The 10,924-nt window shown below is 35.7% G+C and overlaps 1 protein-coding gene across 1 annotated transcript in view; it reads right to left on the bottom strand.

The window, feature by feature from the left end:
- Positions 1-2,331: 2,331 nt before the first annotated feature.
- Positions 2,332-10,924, bottom strand: part of MROH9 (maestro heat like repeat family member 9) — a 99,705-nt gene continuing 91,112 nt past the window's right edge. Inside the window, exons 20-21 of the mRNA XM_007113047.3 lie at positions 4,981-5,043; positions 2,332-3,469 (exon numbers count right to left, since the gene is read on the bottom strand). Of these exons, the coding sequence (XP_007113109.2) occupies positions 3,126-3,469; positions 4,981-5,043 (407 nt within the window). The 3' untranslated portion in view covers positions 2,332-3,125. The remainder of the gene's footprint in view (positions 3,470-4,980; positions 5,044-10,924) is intronic.

Genomic DNA, 10,924 nt, shown 5'->3' with positions numbered 1-10,924 from the left:
GCAGAGCGGCTGGGCCCGTGAGCCATGGCCGCTGAGCCTGCGCGTCCGGAGCCTGTGCTCCGCAACAGGAGAAGCCACAACAGAAGGAGGCCCGCATACCACAAAAAAAAAAAAAAAAAAAAAAAAAAAAAAAAAAAGACAGTCTCTTTAATAAGTGGTGCTGGGTAAACTCAACAGCTACATGTAAGAGAATGAAATTAGAACACTCGCTAACACCATATACAAAAATAAACTCAAAATGGATTAAAGACCTAAATGTAAGACCAGACACTATCAAACTCTTAGAGGAAAACATAGGCAGAAAACTTTTTAACATAAATCACAGCAAGATTTTTTTTTTAAAGGCAAGATCTTTTTTTTACCCACCTCATAGAGCAATGAGAATAAAAACAAAGATAACCAAATGGGACCTTATTCAACATAAAAGCTTTTGCAAGCAAAGAAAACCATAAATGAGATAAAAAGACAACACTCATAAATGGGAGAAAATATTTGCAGAAGAATCAACTGACAAGGGATTAATCTCCAAAATATAAAAACAGCTCATGCAGCTCAATATCAAAAAAACCAAACAACCCAATCAAAAAATGGGCAGAAGACCTAAATAGACGTTTCTCCAAAGAAGACATACAGATGGTTAAAAAACACATGAAAAGATTCTCAACATCACTAATTATTAGAGAAATTCAGATCAAAACTACAGTGATGTATCACCTCACACCAGTCAGAATGGCCATCATCAAGATATGTACGAACAATAAATGTTGAAGAGGGTGTGGAGAAAAGGGAACCCTCTTGCACTGTTGGTGGGAATGTAAATTGACATAGTCACTATGGGGAACAGTATGGAGGTTCCTTAAAAAACTAAAAATAGAACTACCATATGACCCAGCAATCCCACTACTGGGCATTACCTTGAGAAAACCATAATTCAAAAAGACACATGTACCCTAATGTTCATTGCAGCACTATTTACGATAGCCAGAACATGGAAGCAATCTTAATGTCCATTGACAGATGAAAGGATAAAGATGATGTGGTACATATATAATATGGAATCTAAAAATAAATAAATAAATGGTTCTGAAGAACATAGGGGCAGGACAGGAATAAAGTCTCAGATGTAGAGAATGGACTTGAGGACATGGGGAGGAGGAAGGGTAAGCTGGGATGAAGTGAGAGAGTAACATTGACATATATACACTACCAAATGTAAAATAGATAGCTAGTGAGAAGCAGCCCCATAGCACAGGGAGATCAGCTCAATGCTTTGTGACCACCTAGAGTGGTGGGATAGGGAGGGTGGGAGGGAGATGCAAGAGGGAGGGGACATGGAGATATATGTATACGTATAGCTGATTCGCTTTGTTATACAGCAGAAACTAACACAACATTGTAAAGCAGTTATACTCCAATAAATATGTTTTTAAAAAAGGAGAAAAATATTGTATATTAATTCATATATGTGGAATCTAGAAAAATGGTACAGGTGAACCTGTTTGCAAGGCAGGAATAGAGACACAGATGTAGAGAACAAACGTGTGGACACAGTTTGGGGGGAGGAGGGGAGGGATGAATTGGGAGATTGGGATTGACATATATACACTATTGTGTAAAACAGTGAGCTAGTGGGTACCTGCTGTATAGAGCAGGGAGCTCAGCTCGGTGCTCTGTGGTGACCCAGATGGGTGGGATGGCGGGTGGTGGGAGGGAGGTCCAAGAGCGAGGGGATATATGTATACATAAAGGTGATTCACTTCATTGTACAGCAGAAACTAACACAGCATTGTTAAGCAACTCTACCCCAATTTAAAAAAAAAAAAAGAGGACTGGAAATGTATCTCAGATTTATCAGTAAGGGTTCAATTAGAGAGGCACAACCAGAGGTTTGACTGTAAGCAATTGTGCGAGCGGGTTAAGAAGTCTCTGCAAGTTGTCATCTTCACATCTTGTGCTGGAGTTTGAAGTCTGCAGGGCAGGCAATTGGGAAAGGAGTGTGGGTGTGAAGTGGAGAGCAGCGACAAGGTAGAACACACAAGCATGTGACTGTATCAGTCTCTTATTGCCTCCAACACTGATGATGTTGATGATGCAGATGTCCTTCAGTAGAAGCTGGTGTCCTTTGTCAACATTACTAAACCCACCTGGCCCAGAAGTCAGAGAAGCTGAAGAAGGACCCAAGGGAAGGTAGAATGGCTGCTGCCCCAACTCCCAGCAAGGCAAGCTGACAGAGAAATGAAAACGTGTGAACTGCCAGTTGACACATTCCAAAGCCACAACATCTGAGTCAACAGAGGAAATGGGGCTTTCATCTACCAGCAAGTACTTGCCTGTGGCTGAAGTGGTTTATGCTAGGGTGGGATGCAGGGGAGGGAGGAAGGTAAGGTGAGATGAGTGAAAGATGAGCCTGGAGCCTTAAGTCAAGCAAGATCACTGCAGTTCAACATTTATATATCAACTTTCTTATAAACCAGGACAAAGTGTTAAACTGGATCCTGATGGCCATGGGAACCACTAACTATGTTGACTCTCCAATATTCATTTCAAACAGTTTAAAACCATTGACACAGCACAATCTTACCCTCAGGTCTCAGCTCTCCCTATTCTTTCCTTAACCACCTGTACCCACAACAAACTCTCCAGCTTCCCCCAACACTCTTCTTGCCTCAGTGTCTCTACCTGGAATAGTTTGCCTGCTCTAAATCCTCTTCCCCTGCAGGCTCCATTTCTTCCTTTGTAAATACTGCCCTAGGCAGCATTCATCAGAGCAGGGTGTAAATAACCACACTGTGTGTCACTAGACTGTGGCCTTCCTGAGGATGGGAACCTTGTTTACATCGTCCAAATATCCTCACTATCTAGCATAGTGTCTGGCACTTAGAAGATGTTCAGTAGGTATGTATTGATTACATCAAGCTCCAAGAGTTTCTCATCAAACACTTTGCTTATATGTTTTTTTCAATTTTGTTAGTTGCTTTGATGAAGTAAGTCTTCTAATCACTGTCAGAGAGAGGCAACACATTTCTATATTTGAGTAGAGAATCAAGAAGAGACAGTAAAGGCTTCTAGTGTCCTTCTGAAAAGCATCTACAAACAGACTCAAGTTATCAAGAGGGAAAGGAAAATCACTCCTCTTCTGAGGTGTGCTCCAAGGCACTCGTGAACCTTGCATTCTTTACCAATACATCTTCGTTCTTTACCAATACGTCTTCATAATTATTGTCTATAATGGCTTCCCTATCATTCTTGGTTTCTTTAATCCCCATAGGACTGCCTGTCAGGTCCTTGGGAAGGTTATAATTATAAAGAGGCTTCAATTTTTTGATGTAGATTAAGTTAAATAGTCTTCGGAAGCTTTGTTTAATATTTGAGGAGGTCAATCTATGAGCTATTTCCATAAACATTTTGTTTGTTATTTCTGCAAACTCCCTGATCACAGGATCTTCATCCCAAAGCACTCGGTCAATAGCTGAAACAGCAGAAAGGCCATTAATTCAAGACATCACTCTCATAGTCTGAGAAGCTCTAACCCTAAATAGCCTCACCACCTTTCACAAAAGCCCCCCTCCCCCAATTTTTGTTACTTTGACAAATAGCATCCAGGAAGTTTTTTATCCTCTATCCTCACCAGACCTCATTAAAAGAAAAAAGGAAATATTCACTAAGTGTTTACTGAGTGCCTATTATGTGCTGAGCATTCTGGTAGACAGCATAAACATATATTCATGAAGATCTTCAATATTGCTCATAATAATGAAAAAAGTGGAATCAGTCTAAATGTTCATCAATATGAAAGTGCTTAAAAATTAGAGATACCATAAAGTGAAATAGCACATACATATTAACATGATGATGTAGACCCATATTTCTTGGCATGAAAAGATGTTTCTGACACATGAGTAAGTGAAAAAGTTATAAAAGTTATGATAGTTTTAAAAATAAATATGTAATAGTTTATATTCTTTAAAAATATCTGCAATAAGATATATACCAAAATGGTAATATCATTATATTCATTTGTTGAGCTTGTGGGAAGTTATTATTTTCTTTCTTAATATAAAGAAATAGAGAAGGAAAAAAGGACAGATTTAGAAAAGAGAGAAAAAGGAGAAGGAGGAGGAAGAGCGAAAGAAGAAAAATATTCTGAGTGACATGGAGGGAGCGCTTAGTATTTAGCCAGCAGTCAATAAATATGAATGAATAAAAAAGGAAGGAAGATAATGATGTGTCAATGTAGATTCATCAACTGTGACAAAGGTACCACTCTGCTGGGGGGTGTTGGTAATTGGGGGAGGCTCTGCATGTGTGGGGGCAGGAGGTATACAGGAAACCTCTGTATCTTCCACTCAATATTTCTATTAATCTAAAATTGCTCTAAAATATACAGTCTATTACCAAAGAAGGGAAGGAAGGGAGCCACCTTATTTTCTGCCTCCCCTGTTTGTAATTCTGATCCTGAAGGGGAAATAGGCAGAGGCTAAGAGAGAGATGCTGAAGATCCAAACATTTTGAAAGAATAAACATTACCCTTCTTTAATTTCTTCTGGTGCAAGTGTACATTGCTCTCCACTAAAATGTAAATCCTCTGAGGGAAGGGACTTTGCTTTGTCTGCTGCTGTATATCCTGCAGATAGAATAGTGCTGTCACATAGTAGATGCTGGAAAAATGTTTGTTGAATGGTTTAATGAGTGAATGAATTCTTAACTCTCTGTAGTTCCTAAGGACTCTAGGATAATAGTTAGGTCTCAAATAATGAGAGGGACAGATGGAGAGATTGAAACAGAGAGAGAAAGAATAAAAAATAAAGAAGATGTCCCTTAACCCCGTCCTTCCACTGATTTCCCCTTAACCGCCTAGCTACCTCTACCACCCTCTTCCCATCCCTGGCATCACTCTAGAGCTCAGAAATAAATTGAATCACAAACAGTGAAGTTACTTAGGCCTATACATAAAGATTTCATTATAACTTCAACACTTACCCTCAAGCATGACTTCAATTTCATCTCTGAGCAGTAAATGGCCACCCAATTTTGCCAAGTACCCTATGCACAAAGTAAAATTAAAGTTACCCCAAAATACGTTATGAAAATACATTATCTGATATTATCTGGCTACCTTCATTGCTTTCTTCAAAGCAAAGCATCGCTAGATTATCCTTGAATCATCATTTAGTGCTTTCAAATAATTATTAATAAAATTCTTTATTGAGATATATGTGTTTATAAATGTGCAGAAATCATAATTGTACAGCTCAATAAATGACCACAGAGTGAATATGTCTAGCTAGCACCTAGGTCATTAAATAGAATATTACTATTATCCTAGGAGCCTCCCTCATGCCCTTTGCAGCCTCTTCCTTCACCTTTCAGAATACATTCTTTTGCTCAACGTTATATTGTGTGATTCATCCATGTTTTTAAACATAGCAATAGTTCATTCATTTCCATTGCTACATGACAGAGGTTGGCAAAGTTCTCTTGAAACACAGCCATGCTTATTGGCTCATTTGCTTATGGATTATCTGCGGCTGCTTTCACCCTCCAACAGCAGGGTTGCATAGTTGCGACAGACAACATATGGTACTCAAAGCCTGAAATATTTACTATCTGGTTCTTTACAGAAAGAGTTTGCAGAATGCTTTTATATGATATTCCTTCTTATTAATGCAGCACTTTTTAGCCATCCTGCTTATGATGGACAATGTGTTGTTTCCAATTTTGGGCTATTATGAATAATAATGTTATTGTGGGAATTCTTGTACATGAATTTTTGTGTAGATTTGTGTGCATTGCTGTTTGGTATATAGCTAGGAGTGGACTTATTGGCTAATGGATATGCTTATGTTCACCTTTAATCATTACTGCAGAACAGTTTCCAAGGTGGTTGTACCAATTTTCACTCTTACATTTCCATTGCTGTACATCCTCTCTAACACTTGAAATTGTTAGTCTTTTACCTTTCAGTCAGTCTCATGGGTTTGGTGGTATTACTTTTGTATATTTATTGGCCACTTGGATATTTCTTTAATGAAATGTCTGTTCAAGTAAGTCACTTGTTTTTATATTGAGGTGTTTTAAAATTATTTATTCTTAGGCATTTTAAATTCTGGATACTAATCTCTTAAAATACTACACCCATTACAAATATCTTCTCCTACCCCACTATAACAGGGCTAAACTTTTCCATTTGTATTGTTTTTTTGTTTGTTTGTTTGTTTTTTTGTTTTTTTTTATGAACAGAAGTCCCTAATTTTAATGTAGTCCGATTAGTGAATTTTAGAGTCCTGATAGGGAATCTTTGCTGTATGAAGGTCATAAAGATATTCTCCCATATTTACTTCTGGAAACTTTATTGTTTTACCTTTTCACATTTTTGGATTGCAAGCCCAACTGGAATTATATGGCATAAAATAGGGGTTGAGATTACTTACCTATGAAATTAATCGAGCACCATTAAGAGAAAAAAAAAAGTTCTTTCCCTAATGCTTTGCAGGGTCATTTATATCGTTAATTGTGCAGGGGTCAGTGTCTTGATTCCATTCTATCATTGTGCCACTTCCATACTACCTTAATGTAAAATGGGTCTTGATATCCAGTAGTATAAGTTCTTCAACTTTGTGATTCTTCTTCAGATTATCTTGGCTATTCTCAAATCTTTAAATTTTCATGTAAAAATTAGAATCAACTTCTCAAATTTCACACACACACACACACACACACACACACATACACACCCAAAACCTCTGGTGAAATTTTGTTTGGGGTTGTATTGAATATTCTGAACAGTCTGGGGAGAGTTGACATTATGACAATACTTAATTCTTTAATCCAGAAACATGATATATCACTCTATTTAAGTCTTCTTAAAAACTTCTCAACATTTTCTAGTTTTTTGTGTATCAGTCTTGTACATCTTTCCTTAGTTTTATTTTGAGGTATTTGATGAATTTTTGTACAATGCATTAGGCATCAAAAATTAATTTTCTAGTTTATTGATAGTGTGTAGAAACCCAATTGATCTTTGTATATTGATATTGTATATAGAAAACTTGCTAAATTTATTTAATTCCAGTAGTTTTTCTGAATTCTTTCCAGTGTTCTAAATACTCAATTATTTATCTGCAAATTTTGGAAGTTCTATTTTCTTTTTTCCAGACTTATACATTTTATTTCTTGTTATTACCTTATTTTAGTTTTGGAAAATTTTTGGTCATTATCTCTTCAACTATTTATTTTGTCTCATTCTTTCCCCACTATCCGTATGGAATGCATATGTTAGACCTTATAACCATATCTCATATTATTATGCTCTTTTCATATTTCCCATTTTTAACTCTTTGAGCTTTGATCTTGAGGCTGAATATTTTATTCTGACATTTCTAATTCTCTTTATCTCTTTTCAGTTCTTCCTAGTCTGCTGCTAATTTTACCCATTGAGTTCTGCATTCCTTCTTGTTATTTAATCTTTTGAACATACTAATCATATTTATTTTAAAGTTCCTATCTGATAAATTTCAATAATTGCATATACTAGATTCTGTTTCTATTATTTTTCTCCCTTGTAATTAAAAAAATCTAAACGTCTGGTTATTTTTGATTAAATCTCAGCGATTGTGTGTACAATTTTGTGTAGATACTTTTAGCCTCTGGGCAATTTATCTTCTCCCAGAGAGGATTTATTTTTGCTTTTTTGGCAGGCAGTTAGGCTAGAGGTATATCCCCTTAATCCAACCAGGGAGTTAGATATTCAAAGGTTCAGTAATTTTAAGGGCTGACCTATTTTTAGTTTACTCTTACTCTTAGGGTAGAAACATCAGGGATCCCAGCTGAAAACTTGGGAGTATTTACCAGGCTTCCTCCTCATTGTCAGTCCACTCCAAGTTTTATTCCTCCAGCTCAGTGAGACAGCTAAAATTTCTGCACAGTTTATCAGCCCCCCAAATACCCCTTTTTGCATGTAGAATTGATCTATAAATTTATAAAAGAAAATCTATAAAGGAAAATAATCCCCAAATATCAGGCCTACTTCTTTTGGTTTTTCTACTTTCTCTTCACTGCCTTTATATATAAAAGCTCTTACATGTTTTCAGATAGATTTAAGAAATATTTTTATTGCTGTTCTTATTATCCTCATTTTCCATGTGATAAAATAAAAGTTCATAGAGATTAAGTAACTTGGTGAAGGTCACACGGCTAGTGGGTGTTCGTTCTGAGATTTCAATGGAAATGTATCTACTCTCACCAATATTTCACACTGTCTCTGCTTCAGTCAAAATAGTGACCATAGAAATCACAATAATACATTTTCATTATACAGTTTACAGATAGTAAAGCTCAAGATATTCTTATTGACAGGTGGAACATGGACTTGAAAATTTAAGAATAATGTTTAAAAACAAAGCCCTGTGTTGTGGAGGTATCCTTAACTGGCATACTTTTGCTTAAGTTTGTAAATCAATGCAATTCCTTTCAGAATTAGATGGTGGGTACAAATAATGAATGAAAATTTCTTATGCTAGAGAGTACTAATTTCCCCTATTGTCAAATTACTTCTTTATCTTCAGTTCTCTTACTAAAACTACCGATTTTTATCTGGACACATGGCCATCTAGCAGATGACTAGACTTTTAAGACTTCTTTGCAGCTAGGTATGGCAACATCTATGTTCCGGGCTAATGATCATTTAGCAGAAGTTACAGTTGCTCTTTAAAGAGATGCCTGTGACCTCTTGATATTTTCCCCTTTCCAATTGACTGGTATGTAGAAGTGGTTGCAGGAGATGGAGGAAACATCTTGGATCTGATCTAGGAAACTGTGTGATGAGAATACTAGAGCAACAAAAGAGCTGACACTAGTCTACGTATACTTGGATTGTTAAATGAGAGAGAAATAAGCTACTATTTTGTTTAAGCCGTAATTATATTTGGGTCTTTCTTATACTGTAGGAACTTCAGAAATACAACATTACCACCAAAGGAGCAAAATAGGTGGTAAAATTAGGCAAAAACAACTGAAAATTAAATGACTCTACTGAAATGGTGTTTTTGAAAGTTACAAATGAACTTTCAAATAGAATTTGATGTTTTGAAAGTTTTGAAACACGGCAGACTAACCACAATGTCAACAAGGTGCACGTGGAAGAATACAGTTAGTAGTGGTGGGGAGCGTGGGGACAGGAACTACAAGCTCCACCCACAAGCAGTCAGTTCTGCTCAGTTGCTACCAGGCAGAAACGCAGGTTCAGTGTAGCCTTATCTCCTCCCCCTATCAAATAATTGGAAATATAGATACTTATGCGAAAACTTTTAAATTTGGCAATTGCGACACACTGCTAGCTGTCAATCTAATATCGTTGTCCCCTTCTTGCCCAATAAAAAAAGTGCCAAGCATCTCTTGCAAATGATGGTGGCATTGTGACAGTTCTGGTCATTGGGTGGTATAAGATGAATCACCGGTTGGGATTTTGAAGAAAGCTTTGTAAAATTAGGTTGACCCAGAGACAACTTTTGCCCTTTACGTTTTTCTTTCTCCTTGGTATAACACTGCGAAAATGCTGAAGGTAATCAGAAAACACAAATAAGGATACAAGCCACATGCTAAGGATGATGGTATTATAAAGCCAATGATGCAATGAATATTTACATTCACACATCACTTCTCATATGTGACTATATCAAAAGATAAATTCTCTTGAGAAGAGATTATTAAGTCAAAAGAATATGCATTTCACATTTGGATGGAAATTACCAAACTGTTCTGAGATTGTAGTAATTTACACTCTGATCAGTAATGTAAGTGATTGCCTACTTCTGGCAACCTGGACAAAACTATGTAGTATAATCATTTTTGTTCTTTGTCAGTTTGATGGATGGAAGCACTTTATCAATTCAATTTGTATCATTTTTTGGATGAGGCTGTGAAAATTTTATGTATATGAGCCAAATAATTTTCTTCATGTACTTTGTCCATTTTCCTAGTGGGTTGTTTGGCTTTTCTTACGGATTTGTAAGGATTCTTTAGACAGTAAGAATTCATGCACCCTTTATATGTGATAAGTGCCATAAATATTTTATTACAGTTTGGATTTTGACTTTGTTTATAGTGGTTTCGCCTTGCAAAAATATTTGTTTTTACATACTTTGTAAATCTTTTATGATTTTTACTTTTACTTAGAATGATCTTACCTACCCCATGATTATAAAGCAAATTCTTCTACACTATTTTATCTAATCTTATTTATTATTATGGTTTTATTTTTAGCATTTGACCCTTTGACCATCTGGAATTTATTTAGTGTAAAGAGTGGGATAGGAATAAAATAATTTTAAAAATTCCAGATGCCTCACCATGTGTCCCCAAACCATTTAAGGAATATTCCATATTTTCATCACTATTAGTTAAAGCCAGTGATTCACTGTAAAATATTGCATGTTTTGGCAGTTATTTCTAGATGGTATTTTGTTCCATTTGTCTATCTATTCATTCCATGTGATTTTAATTACTGTAGCTATATTAATATCTGATAAGGCTAGTCCTCTCATTCTTTTTTGGTTAGAACCTGGATATTCTTGCATGGTAACTTTTCCATATTAATTTTAAAATTAGGATGTCAATTTTGAAAAAAAAAGCCCTATTGACATTTCAATGGGCATCTTATTCCATGTATAGATTAATTTAGGAAAGAATTGACACATTTACAATTTTGATTCTTTCCTAAAATATGGTTTATACCTTTCAATTTATTTTAAAATTTTGTGTATTTCAGTAATGTTTGCAAGTTTTCTTCATAGAAATACTGCATACATTTTAAAGTTTCTTTTTAGATCTTCCTTCCTTCCTTCCATCTATTCAATACATGACTTCATACACCTAGAATTTATTTTTTTAACATCTTTTTTTTTTTTTTTTTTTTTTTTTTTTTGGT

The sequence above is a fragment of the Physeter macrocephalus genome, chromosome 4 (assembly GCF_002837175.3).
Source record: "Physeter macrocephalus isolate SW-GA chromosome 4, ASM283717v5, whole genome shotgun sequence".
NCBI lineage: Eukaryota > Metazoa > Chordata > Mammalia > Artiodactyla > Physeteridae > Physeter > Physeter macrocephalus.
This window is presented reverse-complemented; position numbering and strand designations above follow the sequence as displayed.